This window comes from Lentinus tigrinus (genome assembly GCF_003813185.1).
Source record: "Lentinus tigrinus ALCF2SS1-7 unplaced genomic scaffold L226scaffold_14, whole genome shotgun sequence".
NCBI lineage: Eukaryota > Fungi > Basidiomycota > Agaricomycetes > Polyporales > Polyporaceae > Lentinus > Lentinus tigrinus.
Window position 1 is genome coordinate 509,158 of NW_027137923.1, and position 18,641 is coordinate 527,798.

At 56.0% G+C, this 18,641-nt stretch overlaps 6 protein-coding genes across 6 annotated transcripts; 3 read left to right on the forward strand and 3 right to left on the reverse strand.

Moving 5' to 3' along the window:
• Positions 1-37: 37 nt before the first annotated feature.
• On the forward strand, positions 38-2,888 carry L226DRAFT_553377 (MFS general substrate transporter). Its single transcript, XM_067682923.1, has 14 exons — positions 38-489; positions 549-631; positions 688-771; positions 829-867; positions 924-944; positions 1,010-1,046; positions 1,109-1,180; positions 1,235-1,424; positions 1,493-1,543; positions 1,598-1,855; positions 1,921-2,083; positions 2,148-2,216; positions 2,299-2,417; positions 2,526-2,888. The coding sequence occupies exons 1-14, from the start codon at positions 471-473 to the stop codon at positions 2,689-2,691; spliced, it is 1,371 nt and encodes a 456-aa protein (XP_067534831.1). The 5' UTR covers positions 38-470; the 3' UTR covers positions 2,692-2,888.
• A 74-nt stretch (positions 2,889-2,962) lies between these two features.
• L226DRAFT_535725 (nucleoside hydrolase) lies at positions 2,963-5,052 on the reverse strand. Its single transcript, XM_067680970.1, has 8 exons — positions 5,002-5,052; positions 4,907-4,943; positions 4,776-4,831; positions 4,693-4,717; positions 4,470-4,637; positions 4,125-4,414; positions 3,641-4,052; positions 2,963-3,453 (listed from the first exon to the last, which is right to left on the reverse strand). Exons 1-8 carry the CDS (start codon positions 5,036-5,038, stop codon positions 3,114-3,116), a joined length of 1,365 nt encoding a protein of 454 aa, XP_067534832.1. The 5' UTR covers positions 5,039-5,052; the 3' UTR covers positions 2,963-3,113.
• Positions 5,053-5,973: 921 nt separating this feature from the next.
• L226DRAFT_535727 (40S ribosomal protein RACK1) lies at positions 5,974-7,442 on the forward strand. The gene is made up of 5 exons (XM_067680971.1): positions 5,974-6,062; positions 6,165-6,504; positions 6,564-6,639; positions 6,834-7,099; positions 7,162-7,442. The coding sequence occupies exons 1-5, from the start codon at positions 5,984-5,986 to the stop codon at positions 7,310-7,312; spliced, it is 912 nt and encodes a 303-aa protein (XP_067534833.1). The 5' UTR covers positions 5,974-5,983; the 3' UTR covers positions 7,313-7,442.
• Positions 7,443-7,511: 69 nt separating this feature from the next.
• Positions 7,512-9,414, reverse strand: L226DRAFT_535728 (NAD(P)-binding protein). The gene is made up of 3 exons (XM_067680972.1): positions 9,036-9,414; positions 8,387-8,647; positions 7,512-8,330 (listed from the first exon to the last, which is right to left on the reverse strand). The coding sequence occupies exons 1-3, from the start codon at positions 9,126-9,128 to the stop codon at positions 7,596-7,598; spliced, it is 1,089 nt and encodes a 362-aa protein (XP_067534834.1). The 5' UTR covers positions 9,129-9,414; the 3' UTR covers positions 7,512-7,595.
• Positions 9,415-9,613: 199 nt separating this feature from the next.
• On the forward strand, positions 9,614-11,243 carry L226DRAFT_487859 (arsenical-resistance protein). The gene is made up of 4 exons (XM_067677212.1): positions 9,614-9,799; positions 9,851-9,994; positions 10,052-10,854; positions 10,915-11,243. The coding sequence occupies exons 1-4, from the start codon at positions 9,676-9,678 to the stop codon at positions 11,146-11,148; spliced, it is 1,305 nt and encodes a 434-aa protein (XP_067534835.1). The 5' UTR covers positions 9,614-9,675; the 3' UTR covers positions 11,149-11,243.
• A 1,510-nt stretch (positions 11,244-12,753) lies between these two features.
• On the reverse strand, positions 12,754-14,536 carry L226DRAFT_546168 (uncharacterized protein; the record flags this gene model as incomplete). Its single annotated transcript, XM_067682403.1, has 4 exons — positions 12,754-12,774; positions 12,818-13,554; positions 13,609-14,203; positions 14,255-14,536. 4 exons carry the CDS (start codon positions 14,534-14,536, stop codon positions 12,754-12,756), a joined length of 1,635 nt encoding a protein of 544 aa, XP_067534836.1.
• Positions 14,537-18,641: the final 4,105 nt, after the last annotated feature.

Genomic DNA, 18,641 nt, shown 5'->3' on the forward strand with positions numbered 1-18,641 from the left:
AGAAGGCATTCGCAGTTGTGCCAACACCTCCATGCGACAATGTTCTGGCTCCCCGCCCCGCCGTTCCCGGACCTTCAGGAAAGTCGTGCAGTGACCCTCAACGTCTTCAGGAGGCCGCTTGATTTTTTTGCACGGTTGGATTCGACGATGAAGGCAACCCATGACTTGGCCTGACCCCGCTTGGGACCGGCATGACGACCCGCAAACGCAGCAGGGAACTTGCCCACGTTTGGTGCCAACTGTCACGCACAGACGCGGCTCGTAGCGGGGAAACCTTGTGTCGATTCTCCCTGCCGGGCCGCCTCAGAGTCCCAGATCACGCGGGGTACCTCGTCTGCTCTGCCATCATTGCGCAGGTTCATGGGGCCCCACACCCCCGCGGGGTATATAGCCCAACTTCGCGCAAATAGCTTATCGTGCTCGTTCGTGCCTTGTTGCTGTCTTTTCTTGCCTCTCGCCGCCACCTCACGATGGCCAAGGGAGTGAGTGGTGAGTCCCCCAATCTTCAGCGGGGCTTTCTTGGAAGCGGTGTTTACGTTGGTGTTTAGGGACCGATCTGACACGGAGTCAATGGGCATTTGCCTTCGCCCTGGTGACATCGCTCTTCTTCACCTGGGGATTCGCATATGGGGTGCGTGCCTTCGTCACTTTTACCGCTGCTCCCATGGCTGACACGGACACGAATAGCTCCTTGATGTTCTCAATGCCCACTTCCAGGTGGTGTTCGGGATCGGAAAGACGCAGAGTACTCTGCTGCAGTTGGCGTACTTCGTGAGTGTTCATTGTATCCATGCACTCCCTCTATGTTCATCGTGACTGCGGCTTTAGGGCGCATACTTGGTCTTTGCGCCCTTCGCTAGTATTTTTGTGAGTCCCTTCCCACTACCTTTCATATACTGTCCTCATAAGCTTGTGGTTGAAAGATGGAGAAGTATGGATACAAGGTGAGTTGTCGCTGATCGTCCACGTAGTCTGGGAGTGTCTGAGTAACCGACGTCACCGCTGTCAGAGGGGCATCCATCTCGGTCTATCCCTCTACTCTCTCGGTATGCCGTATTTCCCATGGTTGTGGCGCCACCGATTTTGACCAAACGCCGACTCTATACAGGCGCCATCTTCTTCTGGCCATCGGCGAAGTTCCAGAAGTACGGCGGGTTTGTGGGCTGCACCTTCGTGATCGGTGAGCTGGTACCATTCCCACAATTGTTCGGATTATGGTAACATTGGCGGCCAGGATGCGGCTTGTGCTGTCTCGAGGTTGCCGCGAACTCGTACATCGCCGTGCTGGGAAGCCCCAAGTATGCAGCCGCACGTCTCAACTTCAGTCAAGGTTTCCAGGGCGTCGCCTCTTTCGCTGGCCCCATGATCGCCTCGCGCTGGTTCTTCCTTGGCAAGAACGCCAACACTCTAGACACCGTACAATGGTGAGACTCCCGCGATGAGCGCTGAGCGCTGAGCGTTGAGTTCCATTGACACTGACGCCTGGTTCTAGGGTGTATCTGGCAGTTGCTGGTCTCGGTTTGGTTCTCAACATTCTCTTCTAGTAAGTCCTAGGCCCACACGCAGGCATTACGCTTGACTGAACTGTACCCGCCAGCTTCTGCCCTCTTCCAGAAATTACCGGGGATGCCTTGGCCCAGGAGATGCACGAAGCCGGAATGGATAACGACTCTAAACCATTCCACAAGCAATACCACTGTATATTCGGATGGGTTGCCCAGACCGCCTACGTCGGCGCTCAAGTCGCAGTCGCATCACTCGCTGTCAACTACCTCTCAGAGCAGGGAATCGGAATCGACAAATCCTTCGCGAGCCAGCTTTTCTCGTACTGCCAGATCACGTTCACAGTAGGCCGGTAAGTCCGCCTTCCCAACGAATTCCCGAGCCATTGCATGGATGCTCAACTGCTTCACTGCACAGTTTCGTCGGCGTGGTGCTTCTGAGATGGGTCGATCCCGCGCTCCTTCTGAGCTTCTACTCCGTCGCCTGCTCCGTCTTCGCGCTCGGCGTCACATACGGCCCCGGCAGGTCTGGCGTCGGCTGTCTGTTCGCACTTTTCTTCTTCGAGTCGATTTGCTACCCGGTATGTTTTCCTCGCCGGAGGGCCTTCCATGTCACAACGTGGGAGCTCATATGTGCGCCATTAGGTCATCTTCACCCTCGGCACGAAGAACTTGGGCAGACACACGAAGAAGGGCTCCGGTCTGATCGTCATGGTGCGTGCCGCCGGTTCCACCGGAGCTGCTGCTACTTCGGCGCAGGTACACTTCGATATTGACAACGTCACTTGTACTACAGGGCGTCGGCGGAGGTGCCTGGTGGCCTCCCATGGCGGGTGCAATCGCCGACCACATCTCGACGGCACAGTCGTATGTCATCCCATTTTCCGGATATGTCATCATGGCGATGTATGCAATGTACGTCTTCGTTTTGCGCCTTCCTTGCCTGCCGAGCACCATCTTCTACTTTATCCGATCCGGCTTGCTCGAAGCATGCTCTGACGAAGGCTGCTATCTGTTGCACAGTGGCATGACTATCAGCCAAGCACGCTCAGGTGGCTTCCGCTTCCGCACAATTGACGAGATCGCCCAAAAGCGGGCGGAGCTGGACAGGACAGGACAGGTGGAGAGGAGGGAGTCAGACTCCGACATCGACAAGAAGGGAAGCCAGGAGTTCGTGGAGGCGGTCTAGGGCCGTCGCGGACGGACTATGCCGCTTCAATCTACGCCTCTGTTCTGTGTCCTTTCTTGACTGATCTGCTATCGCTTGCTATTCTACACCACTGGATAAGGCGGGTTCTGCAGTCACAATGTATTATTAGGCATGTAACGGTTCGGAAGATTCACGAGTCTCCCACGCGCACCTATTGCGAAACGATTCACGACCACGTTCTATTTCCCCCGGTCAGCTTCGCTACGAAACGTCTGCGTGATCATAGACGCACGTCGAGGACCGCCCGCATGCCCCAACAATTCAGTACCTCAAAATTCGTTCCCAGCCCGGGGCGGGTGCAGTGAAACGTTCTATTGCTGCATCTCGCTCTCTGAGACCATACAGTACGGCATGATCTAATTCAAAATGAACCCTCCGATCTCGTCGGCGAAAAGAGCTTATCACAACTTGACTCCCCACACCCGCTCGAGAAGAAGCTGCAGGAGTGCCGCCGGGCCAGGCGTCTGGGTGATGCAAGGAACGCCGCCACCATGCATCAAGTCCGAGTTCGAGCCACCTTGCGTCGCAGCGGGTCCCTGCCCCTGAGGATGGCCGGGAATTGTGGGAGGGGCTTCCACTTCCACTTGAGCCGGCACTGCAGTCGACTCGTACGCGCCGGCGTGTTTGAAGTGATGCCGCTCGAGCTCTGCTTGGACCTCTGCCCGGTTTACGCCTGGGGCGTAGGCGCCAGCGTCGTCGCGCCGGTCGACGACAAGCATGCCTCGCGTCAGTTCGCCTGTCCTGTGGTCATCGACGAGACGCCGAGGAGAAAGGAGGTGGAGAGAGAAGATGTTGATGACCACCGGCGAACAGGTGTCCGGAGTTAGAAGAACAGCGGGAGAAGGGAAACGAATTGAGGGAGGCAAACAAGGAAGCATAACGTTAGCACCTCGACACGTGCATCAGCATGGGCATCTGGCGTACTGACCGTTCGACCTCGAACTTCCGCAGGGAGGCCTTCCATCCGTCTTGCAGGACCGGGATCGCACCCGCTGCGGTCTGCACGGACCCGCCGACGGGCGGATTCGCAATTGCACACCACACAGCGGCGATATCGTGCAGTTCCATAGCGTCCTTGCCGAACTCGACCATAATCTCCCGCGTGCGCTCGAGGAACGCGCTGGTGAAGTGCACTAACGGCGGCTTCCCGTCCGCTCGGGACGGTGTGGCGGTGGACTCGAATGCGTGATCGACGGCCGCTTTGTAAGTGGGAAAGGGCAGCTCGTGCGGGGTGGTTATGTCCAGAGGCAGTAGGAGGAACCGATCCAGGGGCAGGCCGTGTCCGGGGTCACTTTGTACCAGCAATTCTTTCACGGCGTATGGGTCGGCGAAGAAATTGACTGTGACAATAGACGGCGGTCAGCCGGTGAAGCAGAGTTTGGACAGGAATAGGAGGCCGCGTGGGCACTTGCATTCTGCCACAGGACTCGTGTTTCCGGGCACATCGAGTGCGCCGCCCATGCAGACCACACGTCCGATGCGGTCCCGAACAGCGTCGCCGTCCAGGCGATGCATCTTTCCAAGGTTTGTGAGCGGGCCAAGAGCAATGTAGCTTATGCTCCGCTCCGGTTCTGACTTGAGTAAGTCAAGGGCCACACCGACACCGGGTCTAGTCGAGAGTTCTAGCTGTGGATGTTCGGACGGCCACTCATCGTCAACATTCAAGTCAGGATGGCGCTCCGTTATCCCGGCGAGCCCGTCCCTATGCACACTCATGAGCATGTGCTTAGGGCGGCACAGATACACTTGTGATGCACCTGCCGTGAAAGTACTCAGCGCTATGAAGATCCCCTTCTAATGGCCCGTCCTCGCCGACGGCGAGAATAGTCTTCCTTTGTTGTGAAAAATTTGGGAAGCGAGATGCATCCTCAGGATGACGCTGGATGTGTCTTGCAACCGCCTGGTAGGATTTAAGAATGTTGATGCTGCGAGACAATTCAAGACTCAACTCCGTGGCCACGCCGCACAGCAATCACTCACTAAGACGAGCGAGCATCAGTGTTTCCTGTTTCGAGCGTGAGAAAGTGAAAGTAACTCGTGGTACGGCTGCTGGGAACTCTCACCAAACGATATGATGATCGCCAAAACCTCCAGCTCAGGACTAGCTAAGGCGAGTAATCTGTATTCACAGATGTGGCATGGTATTGTGAATGATCAGTGCCAGTCTTGTGCGAAAGAATACACGTTGACGAACAAGGCTAGCGTATCATCTACACCGGGATCCGTGTCAACTAGAATTACCTACAGTTAGCCACACGTTGAAGACTATGATGTCCGCGTAATGCTCACTGATGACGGGGACCTTTGAAGAGGTTGTAATAGACATGTCAGAGCGCTGCTGGCCGTCTGAGATGGACATTCAAAACGCCGAACATCTCCTCCACATGAGAGCGGCGCGCTCTTTGTACGTTATCGAGATAACGCAGCCAGAATAACCACACGTGACGGCCCGACCGAACGGAAGGGACTGGAGGAGCTAGTGTAGGCGAATGCATTGCATGGTTGTTACGTTACACAGTACTATCGACATTACAACAGGGAACATAGTAGAGTTGAAGAAAGACGTCATCTAGATCACTTACTTGCGACATGCCGCTGGGAACGATGTGGCGAGTGGTTGACAACCGATACGCTGTATCAATATGTAGTCAGCAAACCATGCCACTGTGGATGGGCGACAAGTAAGGATGAATGGTAGAAGGGTCAGAGATCTTGGTGGAAAAGGTAGTCTCATAGGGCGAAGCCCTCTGAAGTAGCAAATATATAAATTGAACATCATTCGAAGGGAAGGGTGTTGTATCTCGTTCCGAACTGCGAACGCGTGCTCACCTTCAAGATGCAATGCAACTAACTAATGGCTTGTACCGATTGACGCGACTAGAACGCGTTTGACGCGTCATACCGAGGCCAGACAACTTGCAGACGTGGCGACCTCACCGCAGTCGAAAGGCCAGCTTAGTCAGGCGACATGCTGGAGTATAGCACCGACATCATAGAAGAAGCCTCTAATGCAGTCAAGCTCAGGATATCGATAGACAAGAATTAGGCAGGGACAAGTCAGAGGTGAACTAGAACGACGTCAGCGATTGAGCGCTCTTATAGTCGGGGATAGCCGGAGCTATACAGTACCAGTCACGGTGGCTGTCACACTTTCGCGAGGCGCGCTCTCGAGAAGGCAACCACAAAATAGCGACGAGCTCAGCACCGACGCCGACGCCGACGTTAACGACCCACGCCCGACACCATGGAATCCCTCCGCTACCTCGGCTCGATGGCCGGCCACAAGGGCTGGGTCACCGCGATCGCGACCTCCTCAGAAAACCCGGACATGATCCTCACGGCCTCCCGTGGTACGTGACTTGCTCTGTTCAGCGTTCTCCAAGTCTTCAGGACAGACACTGAAGCTCGGAAGTATGCTTGGGCGAAATGCTGATGCTTTGTTCGGTGCACAGACAAGACCATCATCGTCTGGCAGCTTACCCGCGACGAGGACCAGTACGGCTACCCCAAGCGCATCCTCCACGGCCACAACCACTTCGTGTCCGACGTCGTCATCTCCTCCGACGGCCAGTTCGCGCTCTCCTCTTCCTGGGACCACACGCTCCGCTTGTGGGACCTCAACACCGGCAACACCACCCGCCGCTTCGTCGGCCACACCTCCGATGTCCTCTCCGTCAGCTTCTCCGCTGACAACAGGCAAATTGTCTCTGGCTCGCGCGACAGGACGATCAAGCTCTGGAACACCCTTGGCGAGTGCAAATACGACATCAAGGATGATGGCCACACCGAGTGGTGAGTGCTGTCGAGATGTTGTCTGCATCAGGGATGGATTGTGAACGCGTTTCGGACAGGGTATCGTGCGTGCGCTTCAGCCCCAACGTCTTGAACCCCGTCATTGTCTCTTGCGGTTGGGACAAGGTTGTCAAGGTATGTCTTCATTTCATTCAGTCGTTTTCCACTCGTACCCTCCCCTCCCGGAATGATGTTATACATAATATTTGCTACTTCAGAGGGTTCACACCCTATGAGACTATTCTAAATCACCAAGATCTCTGACCTTCGCATCTTTTCTATATGTGATTTTTTTCACGTTACGTCCCGCTCACCTCGCCTCTTCACAGGTCTGGGAGCTCTCGAAGTTCAAGCTCAAGACCAACCACTACGGCCACACTGGCTACATCAACACCGTCTCCGTCTCTCCTGATGGTTCGCTCGCTGCCTCCGGTGGCAAGGACGGTATCACCATGCTCTGGGACTTGAACGAGGGCAAGCACCTCTACTCGCTCGAGGCCGGTGACATCGTCAACGCTCTCGTCTTCTCCCCCAACCGTTACTGGCTGTGCGCCGCGACCGCGTCCTGCATCAAGATCTTCGACCTTGAGAGCAAGTGCGTACCTTCCTCTTAATACGTATCGGAGCTTCATGCTGACTATACCTCTCGTATGACAGATCGATTGTCGACGAGCTCAAGCCTGACTTCTCCGAGAAGCCCGGCACCTCGGAGCCCCAGTGTGTATCGATCGCCTGGTCCGCGGACGGCCAGACGCTCTTTGGTGGCTTCACGGATGACCTAGTCCGGGTGTGGACCGTCGTCTCATAAGCCCCGGTTACCCCCCGGCTTCTCCTCGTACCTTATTTTGCACACCGAGAAAAGTGCATGGCGCACTGCTGGGTAGTGGGCAGGCGGCAGTTGGCAGGTCGATGGGTTGTATGTATGTACGCTCGGCGGGATGTGTGTCTCTTACGCTTTACTGCATGTAGCCTCAAAATCTAAGCTTTGCTTTGCACACTCCATGCTTCTTGTGATGACGTATATAAGGTAGGTTTGTGGTGCGACTGCAGGTATACATGTATTGTCGTGCGAAGAGCACTTGTCATATGTATTATGCAGCTGTCCATGGGTGCAAGGCATCATTCCCAAGCATTTGCCTGACGAGTTTCTCGCTCATGGACCACAACATCTCCTCCCGCTCCTCGTCCTTCGCCATCGAACTCTCAGCACCACGTACCCCCGGCGCAGACACATACGCGCCCTGCCACTTCTCCCAGTGTTCCTCCACCTCCGGCGCCGTCGCGGCCCACAGCAGGCTCAAGCAGGCCTGCTCCGGAGTGCGCTCGAAAGGCGCCATGATGGCTTTCGCGGCGGTGCCCATGACGGGCCCGTAGGCCTTCTGGAACTGGTGCGGGCGTTCGGGATGCACGGGGCCCGGATCGGCGGCGAGCGCGCGGATGGGGATGCGGGAGAAGGAGAGGAGGCGGGCGAGGCGCTTCGCGAAGAGGAGCGTCGCGAGCTGCGCCCGGGCGTAGAGCGCGACGGGCGAGGAGGACTCGATGGACTCGGGTGAGAGCTCGGCGTAAGTGAGGAAGTGCACGGTGGGAGATGCAGCAGTGTGTAGGGTGGAGGCTTGGAGAATGACGCGCGGCGGAGAGGGCGGTTTGCCGTCTGGTTGAGGAGGTAGCGTTGACGGAGATGTGGGCGAGGAGGCGGTCCGCCGGATGAGAGGGAGGAGGCGGTTGAGCAGGAGAAAGTGCGCGAGGTAGGTGACGGCGAACTGCTTGTCGACTTTGTCTTCAGACAGTTGGAAGTGTTCAAGTCCGAGGCCGGCGGTGCACACAACCTGCAGATCAGGTTAATTGATATCTGTCGGGACAACCTGGAAAGGTGGGTACGCACGATGTCCAGTCGTTCTTCTCGCTGACATATCTCGTCTCCAGCGCGCTTGACGTCTTGCAGACTGGCGAGATCGCATTCGAACGCGTCGACGTCGGGATGCGGGTGCTCGCCTTTGTCCCGGCAGTGCTGGCGGATGTGCTCGAGTGCGTCAGCTGCTCTTTCTTGCTTTGGGGAGAGGATTATAACCCGCGCTTTCGCGCTTGCGAGGGCTTTGGCGATTTCGAACCCGACGTCGTACGTCCCGCCCGTCACTAGTGCTACCTATCATAAGTTAGTTCCAGTACTGTCTCGGTTCCAGACGGTAGGGCTTGTCAGAACGAGAGTCAGGTCCAACCAATTGGCGACGCTGATCCCGTTGTCACAAACATGCGCATCGCGATGCGTCAATAACTATCAGGGCTTCTGCATGGTTTCATTGTATCCTGTCCCATAAGGGTGGTCAAAATGCACAGACCGCACTCCGATGGGCACATAGTCAATCTCGGTGAGGGATGAAACAGAAAGGCTTCAGAAATCAGAAATCGGATTCGCCTCCTCCAGAGGCGGTAGTAGACCAATCCATGCCTTTGACCACTGGCACCCCAACATTGGAAACATGCGGACGACCCCGGGCCATGAAGGCTATGTAGAGCGTTGCTGGAGAGCTCACCTTTCCTGTGAGATCTGGTATGTCGCCGACATGGAAGTCCTTTGATTTCTTGGGAGGACACCAAGCTTTGGGATGGAGGAGAGCGTTGTGCATTCACACAGCTTCTTGGGGGTGCGAGGTAGTGGGAAAGGTTATCAATACGCCAGCGGGAGGAGCTATACTTATATGCCTGGTGCTGTCGGCCATGCTTATTTCATGCAAGGCCCGTGTTCGGACGTTCGGAGGAGGTCTGTCAGAGTCTGTGTCGTCAGCGTGCCCGGCGACGTCAGTGATGCTCCATAGACGATCGAGTTTAGGAAAGGTGCATAGCTTGACAGGGCACCACCGGAACGAGAATAGCGACCTCGCCATGTGCAACTCTCCAACGCTCGGAACTTTGGCCATCTGCAACGCAGCGGAGACATACACTGTGTATCGTGCCCACAACTTGTGGGCAGTGAGATCAGTGCGGCCCGGGGTACTCCGGAGCGTCAAAACGGTTCACCAAAGAGGCAGGTCCTGTACGAGGGCGTATCCGAATTTGAATGCGATATTCAATTTCGGCGTCTCCAGTGAGAGAAAGTCAAGGAGTGCAGGACCACTCTTCCGTTCGTCCGCCCTCCTTCCAACCTTCACCTCAGAAAATATCAACAGCAAAGTCATGAGCTCAAGCAAGGAGCAATTGCCCAACATGGCTGTTGCTGACCTCCCCGCAAGTGCCAGCGATGTAGAGAGCGCCACTGGCACTGGCCCCAGTACCGAGGAGACATTCGACCCGCCTGCAGGTAAGCACTGACCTCAGAAAATATGAACACGCACTCAGACACTATATGCAGCACTCATGAAGAAGCTCGGCATTCTTGACCGGCTCCTCACCCCCGCTATACTGATATGCATGATCATTGGTGTCCTCATCGGCAACTTCGTCCCAGGTGTCCAAGCCGCCTTCGACACCGCCCGCTTCCAGTCTGTCTCAGCACGTAAGAACATTTCCAAACCTGTGCCAGTAATTCTCGCTCATGCTATCCGTTTCTCAGCGATTGCCATAGGCCTCATCGTCATGATGTGGCCCATCCTCACCAAAGTGCGCTATGAAGCGCTCCCCTCCCTCCTCCCGACCCTCCACACCCTCAAACATGTCCTCCTCTCCCTCTTCCTCAACTGGATCATCGCCCCATTCCTCATGCTCGCCCTTGCATGGGCCACTCTTCCGGACCTCCCGACCTACCGCACGGGTGTCATCATGGTCGGCCTCGCGCGCTGCATCGCGATGGTCATGGTGTGGAACGCGCTAGCCAAAGGAGACGGGGAGTACTGCGCCATCCTCGTCGTCTTGAACAGCTTGCTGCAGATCGTGCTGTACGCGCCGTTTGCCCTGCTCTTCGTGAACATCCTCGGAGGCGGGGGAGGCGTGCAGAATACGATCCATGTCTCGTACGGAGACGTCGCTATCTCGGTGCTCATCTACCTCGGGATCCCCCTCGCGGCGGGGATAGTTACACGTTTTGCAGTCATACGGCTGGCGGGACGTGCGTTTTTTGAGATGCGGTTCTTGCCGTACTTCTCGCCGCTTGCGCTGTTGGGTTTGCTGTACACGATCATCGTGATGTTCGCGTACCAGGGGCACCATATCGTGCACAACCTCGGGCCTGTCTTCCGCGTGTTCGTGCCGCTCATCATCTACTTCGTCATCATGTGGACGGCGACGTTCGCGTTTGTATGGTGGTGCGCGCGTCGTGCTCGACGAGGTGCAGCGGGAGAGAAGAACGAGGCCCGGGAGACCGAGTGGTCCTACGAGATGGCTGTCGTGCAGAGCTTTACCGCCGCAAGCAACAATTTCGTGAGTGTTTCCGCAGAAATGTTTTCGATGCAACAGGACACTTACTTCGAAGTTCATCAGGAGCTCGCCATCGCGGTTACCATCGCTGTGTATGGCGTGGGTTCCGACCAAGCACTGGCGGCCACGATTGGGCCGCTCGTCGAGGTACCTGTGTTGCTCGCATTGACATGGGTCGCGCTGTTCCTGAGACGCAAGTTACGGTGGAAGGAAGATGACCATGTAGAGGCAGGGACACACGCAGCAAATGCAGGGATGGACGGCGACATGCGGGTAGAGTCCTCCTCAAGCGAGTAAACCATTGGTTGTGAGGGAGTTATGGTCGTGAGAGTGTATATCTGGATACCTTGTACTTAAGCCTTTTTGTTGTCATGGTATAGAGTCGAAGTCGGATATGACGAGAGAGCAGAGGCAGACTCGGCTTCGGAGATGCTGCCCGTGGCACAGCCTGAGAGAGGTCTCACTGCAAACCCCCGCCAATTTTGCACTAGGCGATAGGCGGCTGATAGTGGCGAGCAAGGTTAACCTATCGACCAACCTATAAACTAGCTATCGGCCGGTTCGGCAGATTAACTAACACCTACCTATAATCCAGCTATCATCCGGTGGGAAAGGTTACCTATAAGGATTGGCGAATGGCGGATTATAGTCGGCTGATAGGTAAGCTAAGGCGTTGTATTATAGTCGGCGGATGGGTTTCCCTTGTTCCAGCTATAAACCGCCTATGAAGCCGCTATCGGCCTAATTGATAGTAGACTTATGGGCGGCCGATAGCCGGATCCTGGGGTGTCCTACAAACCGGTGTTATAGGCCGGGGACAATTGGCTTATAGCTTACCTGTGCACCGGCTTGTCGGGTTACTTATAGTCCGCCTATCAGCCGGTTTGACAGCTTTCACTGCGCTCCATTATAGCACAAGCGGATAGCTTGGTTCTATGTAACCTGCAAGAAAGGTCGATAGCCGGGTGATGATTGGCTTATGGGTTAATCTGCCGAATCGGCCGATAGCTAGTTTATAGGTTGTCGATAGGTTAACCTTGCTCGCCACTATCAGCCGCCTATCGCCCAGTACTGGTAAAGGCGGGCGCCTGCCAAGGCAGCTGAGCTTGGTCCTGCCGCGCATTAGAATGGCAACGTATGCCCTCGAGATGCCTGAGCACAGGATGAAACTGAACGACACAAGAGGGGTCCGCGCAAGACGGGACTGGACAGATCTGCTCGGGTCCTCAGTGCTCCTCAGCACTCCGAACAACGCTCCGCGCAAGACGAGACTGGGCGACACAGATTCTGTTCTGGTCCCCATCACGCCGCGCGAGACGCGTCCACGCAGGACGGGACCGGACAGATCTGCTCGGGTCCTCAGCAATCCGCACAACAAGCCTCCGCGCAAGACGAGACCGGTCCCCATCACGTCGCGCGAGACGCGTCCACGCAGGGCGGGACTGGACGACGCGGCGTCAGGTCTTCAGCACAAGACGCATGCGCGCAGGACAAGACAGGACGATGCAGCGGCAGATCTGTTCCGGTCCCCATCACTCCACACAGGACGCATCCGCACAGGACGAGACTGGGCACGGCAAATCTACTCAGGTCCCCATCACTCCACGCAGGACGCGTCCGCGCAGGACGAGAATGGACGACGCGGCCTCGGGTCTGCTTGGACCTTCAGGACACGACGCATCCGCGCAGGACAAGACAGGACGACGCAGCGTCAGTCCCTGCTCCGGTCCCCATCACTCCACAAAGGACGCGTCCGCACAGGACGAGACTGGACATGCCACGCCGCGCGAGACACATCCGCGCAGGACGAGACTGGACGACGCAGTTCTGCTCCGGTCCCCATATAGGACGAGAATGCTACAGGCGAGATGCCATTGCGCTGAAGAAAATCACTCTATTGTACTATGTCTGCGTAGCAGCAAACTGTCAATGACATGGCGCAGGACAAAATGAGTGAGCTGCTTACTCTGTCTAGTGATCGCACCACAATGCATTCCGAACCTATCTCTGGCGGTGTATATGTCAGGGCCGCGAAGTGAGCCTGGATGTCCTGCAATGCAAGTACGCGTGGGGTGGCGGTGAACCTGTTGTAGCAGAGTCGCGTTTCCAGATCTTCGAACTGACGATAGGGGTCGAGGCCAGCATGTTCTTGCGTCAGCTCAATGTATTCGTCGACAACGAAGAAAGGCTGAATGATACGTTTCCCATCCTCGATCCGAAGATGGGTGAATACCTCCCTTATCTGTCCTGCACGGGACGACGAGGCGCCTGGTAGATTGAAGAGGATGAAGGAGTTGCGCAATTGCCGTGTCTTTGTGCCGAATTTAACGCCGCCATGGTCAACGCTTGAGATGTGGTTCACGGCCGTGGACAAGCTGGGTCGGAGGTCGCGCACTGAGTCAAAGACCGATGAGAAGAGCGGACCGCAGAGGGCTGAGACTCGCTTCAACAGCGCGTGGTAGATGTCTCGGGGAAGTTCTGTGGCAGCATCTTCCGAGAAGGCGAAGTCGACGGCCGAATCAGAACCCATTGGTCGGAAACTGGCGAGGCGGGGATTACTGCGTGCAGCGTCTCTGAAGGTGGTCCTGTATACGTCCATCATCTCCTTGAAGTGTTCGTTGTCCGGCCACTCTGTAGTTGCCATAAGCCACCGTAGATTCGCGCCCATGTACCAGTAGCGGATGAATGTCAGAGGCATGTCATCTACGCAAATGTCAGCGACTCGGAGGCCAAAATCATTCAGTCCCAACCACATACTGGTTTTACTGTTCGTGTTGAGGTGCTGCAGGATACCGTTGAATCGCTCGAAGGGAAACGCCCACCACGCATGGACCGGACCAAAGAGTTCTAGACATTCGCGGAGGTGGAGGGAGAGATGATGGTTGGGGACGAGCGGGTGCTTGAACGTCTGGACCAGGCCCGAGAGGTATCGCTCCATGTAAGTATCGAATTTCTCCGCTCGCGCCTCGTCCATCGTTCGCCTCGTGGCTAGGTCCGCGGCCCGGACCAGGTCCAAGAAGTTCTCGAGGAGCATCTTCTGTCTGGGCGTCGCCGTTGGAGTGCCCCATAGTCTCACAAGCGTAATCACCAAGTTGACTAGGCAGCCCGTACGCCACTGATCGGCTTTAAGCTTCCCATGAGACGGGCTACCGAAGTTCTTCGGCACCCTCTGCATCCAAGAGGGAACGACTGTGTTCAGGATATCTGCGCGAACTGACGAGAGGGTATCTTGGTCGAGTATACGGAATTTGGAGACGTCGTAGCGATCGCGTTGCAGATGGAAATCTCGAGTCGACTCTTCGAACACAGGGGGTAGGCGAATCTCAATCCCCTTAAGCTTGTTGTCCTTCCACTACAAACCAATGTCAGTATGAGACGGATGGGGTAAAGTAAGTCTGCTCACCCATGTCAACAGCGCATTGATATAGTCACGCTTGGCAAATCCAGCCGCAGGAGTAACAGCGCCGTTCAATTCTGCAACCGCTGCAAGGTAACCCTTCCGCACCCGATTCAGCTTGCTCTCGGACTCCTGCTTGAGGTACGTAACGACGTTCTGCAACCACGTCGTTTGTTCTTGTGGCGAGTGGGGCTGCACCTTCGCGGAATCGGACGACTTATCCTTGATGTCGATACCCCAAAACTCCCGACAATGATGGCGCAAGTCACCGAGGAAGAGGTTGTGCATCGCGTCCACGAGAGCGAATCGTGTAGGGTCCCAGTACGGTAGACGAAGGAGCTCAGACCATCGGACGCCGTGTTTCTTGAACGCTGCCTCCCGATCAGCCTCTGTCTCTGCATCCTTCCATTCATCGGCATAGCACTGGTGTTTCGCACGGGTCCTGCGGGGCCACTTCGTACGGCGAAGGTCCTTGACCTCGCTCTTAGGCAGTTGACAGAAAGAACAGAAATACTTCTCGGAAGAATGTCCTGCGAAGCCAGCGGCTTTCCGCAAAGCGGGAAGATCGCAAACGAGGGGAATAACGGCAGCGCGGACAAGTAACGATGCGCCATCAAGCGCGCTCGTCGACAAGAAGATGCCCTGGTGCCAAAGCACAAGAAGTTCATCGACGAGCGGACGGAGGAAATGATTGAGCTGATGAAGACCTGGCTCATGCGGACCTGGAATAACTCCTGCCAGGTAGACATTCTCGGGGCGATAGCGAATGTCGGGTGGAAGATTGAGACAGACGAGGTAAATCGCCCCGACGGAGTGCGATTTCCCAGCCTTCTTGTTACCGTAGGGGTTGAACCAGTCGATGAATAGCGAGAAGACCAGGTGTACGGATCCTTCCGGTTGAGCCGAAAACCGGTTTCTCCCGTCTGGACCGAGGAAGTTGCGGAGGAGGGGAGCATCCCAGATGTCCTTCCAGCGGGAGCCGGGCGGGAGGACAGACTCCCACGCCCCACGAGCGAGTGCGGCCAGTTGCGGTCGTTGGAGGAGCTCCGCTAGCCAGGAGTACATTGACCGGTACGGGTAGAAACGTATAGGGTCGTACTTCACTCGCACCTGCTTTCCCTCCCGTAACTCTTGACGAACGACTAGGGGCTCCCCGCAAACCTTCTTATCTGTTTCGCGAAATGTACAGCGACGTGGATACGGGTCGTCGGGCTTCTTCGGGTCCGGGGCATAGGTGGCTCGGCAGCTGGGACATACAGCGTAACGGATGATATCCGGCTCTAACTCCAATTTCGCCAGTACGGATCGGATGTCGGCCGGAAGGGAGCGGAGCATTTCGCTTTGGGCATCAGTGAGGGAATGTGCCATTCCGAGGGAGACGTTGGACCACAGGAGAGCGCCGCACAGGATAGCCTTGACACCCGCTATGAGAAACCTGACATCGATCTGTGCAGCTTCTGCCAGTGTATGCGAGACAGCAACGACCAGGAGGAGAGCGAAGATGAAAGGTTGCATGGTTCTTGCTCGAGAACCGGGGAAGGGTGCTGTGCAGTGCAGAAGTGAAAATTAGATCAATCGCCGATCGAGTCTAGCATTGACGCACGAATTTTAACCGGCTTGGGGCCCGTGTCCGAGGACGTCGACTCCAAGTACCGGAGCAACACGAATTCTGTCCACGCATCGTCCCTCAGTTGGTCCAGGAGCTGCAGATACGAGTCGGACCGCTCTATCAAGGCGTCAAGCCGCCGATCGAGGTCCTTGTCGCCAACTGGGTCGAGCTCGGTCAACGACTTGTGTTGCGCTCGTATTTTGGTTCTAATGTTGTGATACAAGCCGTTCTGTCGGCTCGTCCCTTCAGGCTCCGGAGTGGGATCGGTTAACTTTTGCGCCGCAGGAACTGACGAGAAGTCCAAGCTGAAGCGCGTCGGTATGAGCTGACGGTGCGCCGCCAGGGAAGACTCAATCGCAGCTAGTAGTGCTAGCCTTCTATTGAGTTCGTGCTGCCATGGAATGGTCAGAACTGCCAATCAGTCTGACATTGACATACATACCTTCCCGGCTCTAGGAGGCGGCGGCGGCGGCGGGCTAGTGTCGGGCTCAATATCGGGTGGCGAAGGGGGCGGCTCCTGTCATCCGTCACCCTCCGATCTCGCATAGAATCATTGAATACATACCTCCTCGTTCCTCCTCTGAGCTCGCTTCGATCTGATTCGATCGGCCTTGTCTGGACGAGAGGTAGTTGGTTCACCAGAACCCAGCGTAGCCAGTAAGATGGTATTCTCTTCCATGGCCTTCTGGAATAGTATCTCGTTCTCTCGATGCTTCTCTATGGTCTTGAAGGTATTGAAGAGCCTCCCCGCATGCTCCTGATCGTTGTGGTCTTTCCAGACATGGTGGTTACATTTGCTGCAGGTGCACACGAACTTGCCCGGTGGCACGGGCACGGGCAAGTCATGAGACGAGGAAGCCATCGTCGCCCAAGTCGGAGGTCGCGTGGAAAGGGGGGAGGGCAGAGGAGGGCGTGTGTACGGGGCTCAGAGGGAAGAGGGAGGACAGCGGACGTGATCACAACAAGAGATAAGGAATCATACTGCTTACATCACGAGGCACCATCGGAAGGGTCGTCTCCATCACGACTAGACACATTTGGGAACAAAAAATTGGATTGTTGACCCGAAAGGGTGCGCAACGTTCACGCCCGACGTAACATCATCCTGCCGCGCCCACGCATCGCCTCTTCCCAAATTGGATGATCACCGGGAAGTGAATTGTCCTGCTTCTGACTTAATGAAACCAGCAGAAAGTTAAGGACACACCATATGGCGTAAGCGCATATAACTTGAATGCAATGTTCGCCATGAGAAGTGAACACTATTGTCCGCAAGGAGTGGAGACAGACTCGTAGGCGGGTCTTCCAAGAAGCGAGTGAGTTATACTTCACTGTAGCCATTGATATGGGATTTACCTTGGCCCCGACAAGCGCATCGTCCGTGTCGTCCTTGATGTGGCCATTGTCGCATGGCCTCTCCTGTGGCTCTCCGGCTGATGGGGCGCTGTCGCGAAGTCGATAGACTCCACGAATCTACGGAATATAGAAGGATGAGAGATCTGCAGAGCAGATCATATGTGCGACTTACGAGATAATGGGCTAACACGACGACTGCGGTGAGGGAAAGGAAGTTCACCCGGGCGCCCTCCTGCTCGTGTTCGGCAGGAGTCGGAGGGACAGCGCCGCGACTCGCCGACTTATGAGGAGAGGAGACCGTGGAGACGGGTACCGTGGACGCAATTGTTGTAGAAGCGGCAATTGGAGAGGCCTTCGGAGCATCCAGAGGAGTACTTGGCATACTCACTGGTGATGATCCTTGAGGATTCTGCGAGGGCAACATTGGCGACGGCGGCACTGAGAGCGGCAGATTCTGCATAGGTGACGTTGGCCGCATATGATGTGCCTGAGAACCTGAGGTCAGATATGAAGATCATCACAACTAAGCATGCAGAAGCTTACATTGCTGACTGGGTCCGAGCGTGAACTCTCCCAGCCGTCGGATATATTGGCAAACTCATCCGCAAGGGAGATGGGCGAATGGTCGCTATTACACGAATGTTCCGGAGAGCCATCCGAGCTGGAGGCTGGAGGCTCAGATAGTAGCTGGACAGACGAGGACGACCGGAACGGAGAGTGCACATTGTCGGTGCCTTCAGATGGATAAGGAAGTTCCAATAGCTGTGACGGACTGGGAATTCTCGAATCGACGCTGCGACCCTCCTGCGCCTGCTGCAGTAGATTCACCGTGCGAGCTCCATCTTTCTGCAGCTGTGAGATCGTCTCGTCGATGTTCGCAGCCCACGCTTGAATGGTGGACAAGACAGAGTCGACAGACGCAATCCACGTCTTGTTACTCTGCACCTGGGACGTCATAATCCTACAGTCCAATTCGAGCCGCTTGGTCTTCGCTTGGAGGTCTTCGAACTCCCCATGGCACTTCTCGCGAAATTTTTCCATGGAACGGCGAGCGACGTTTAGGTTTCCTGCCGGATCGGAGGTTAGCACGGTTCTATGCACGCCATCGCGGAAGCAGACCTTGGGCCTGACGGTATGATACTTTCGCTGGACGCATCTCGCTCTCGCAGTCCTTCTTGACAGAGGCCAGCTCGTCTTCGATGTGGGAAAGGCGCTTCTCGATCAATTTCTGGAAGTATATCATCAGTCGACCATTGTATATGAGACGTACTAGCACTCGCCTGCGTTCGTTGCATAGAGCGCACTGCTTGGAACAGTGCAGCGTTGCAACCATTAAGCTTCTCTAGCTCCTGCAATGCATCGCCGTATTCTGCCTCCCAGTGGCTCCCCTCGTCAGGTAAATCCGAGGCATGCTCGCTAGGGCACGTG

What these genes read in the sequence shown, in the direction of transcription:
- L226DRAFT_487859 (XM_067677212.1), top strand. Translation starts at nt 9,676, where the DNA reads ATGAGCTCAAGCAAGGAGCAATTGCCCAACATGGCTGTTGCTGACCTC. An exon ending in CTTCCAGTCTGTCTCAGCAC is followed by an intron (nt 9,995 to 10,051) that starts GTAAGAACATTT and finishes TCCGTTTCTCAG; the next exon opens with CGATTGCCATAGGCCTCATC. An exon ending in CCGCCGCAAGCAACAATTTC is followed by an intron (nt 10,855 to 10,914) that starts GTGAGTGTTTCC and finishes GAAGTTCATCAG; the next exon opens with GAGCTCGCCATCGCGGTTAC.
- L226DRAFT_553377 (XM_067682923.1), top strand. An exon ending in GGGCTGCACCTTCGTGATCG is followed by an intron (nt 1,181 to 1,234) that starts GTGAGCTGGTAC and finishes ATTGGCGGCCAG; the next exon opens with GATGCGGCTTGTGCTGTCTC. An exon ending in GTTCTCAACATTCTCTTCTA is followed by an intron (nt 1,544 to 1,597) that starts GTAAGTCCTAGG and finishes TGTACCCGCCAG; the next exon opens with CTTCTGCCCTCTTCCAGAAA.
- L226DRAFT_535727 (XM_067680971.1), top strand. Translation starts at nt 5,984, where the DNA reads ATGGCCGGCCACAAGGGCTGGGTCACCGCGATCGCGACCTCCTCAGAA. An exon ending in GATGATGGCCACACCGAGTG is followed by an intron (nt 6,505 to 6,563) that starts GTGAGTGCTGTC and finishes CGTTTCGGACAG; the next exon opens with GGTATCGTGCGTGCGCTTCA. An exon ending in GTTGGGACAAGGTTGTCAAG is followed by an intron (nt 6,640 to 6,833) that starts GTATGTCTTCAT and finishes GCCTCTTCACAG; the next exon opens with GTCTGGGAGCTCTCGAAGTT.
- L226DRAFT_535728 (XM_067680972.1), bottom strand. Translation starts at nt 9,128, where the DNA reads ATGCACAACGCTCTCCTCCATCCCAAAGCTTGGTGTCCTCCCAAGAAA. An exon ending in TACCAGATCTCACAGGAAAG is followed by an intron (nt 8,648 to 9,035) that starts GTGAGCTCTCCA and finishes AACTTATGATAG; the next exon opens with GTAGCACTAGTGACGGGCGG. An exon ending in GAGAAGAACGACTGGACATC is followed by an intron (nt 8,331 to 8,386) that starts GTGCGTACCCAC and finishes CCTGATCTGCAG; the next exon opens with GTTGTGTGCACCGCCGGCCT.
- L226DRAFT_535725 (XM_067680970.1), bottom strand. Translation starts at nt 5,038, where the DNA reads ATGTCTATTACAACCTCTTCAAAGGTCCCCGTCATCA. An exon ending in GTAGATGATACGCTAGCCTT is followed by an intron (nt 4,832 to 4,906) that starts GTTCGTCAACGT and finishes CTGTGAATACAG; the next exon opens with ATTACTCGCCTTAGCTAGTC. An exon ending in GGCGATCATCATATCGTTTG is followed by an intron (nt 4,718 to 4,775) that starts GTGAGAGTTCCC and finishes CGCTCGAAACAG; the next exon opens with GAAACACTGATGCTCGCTCG.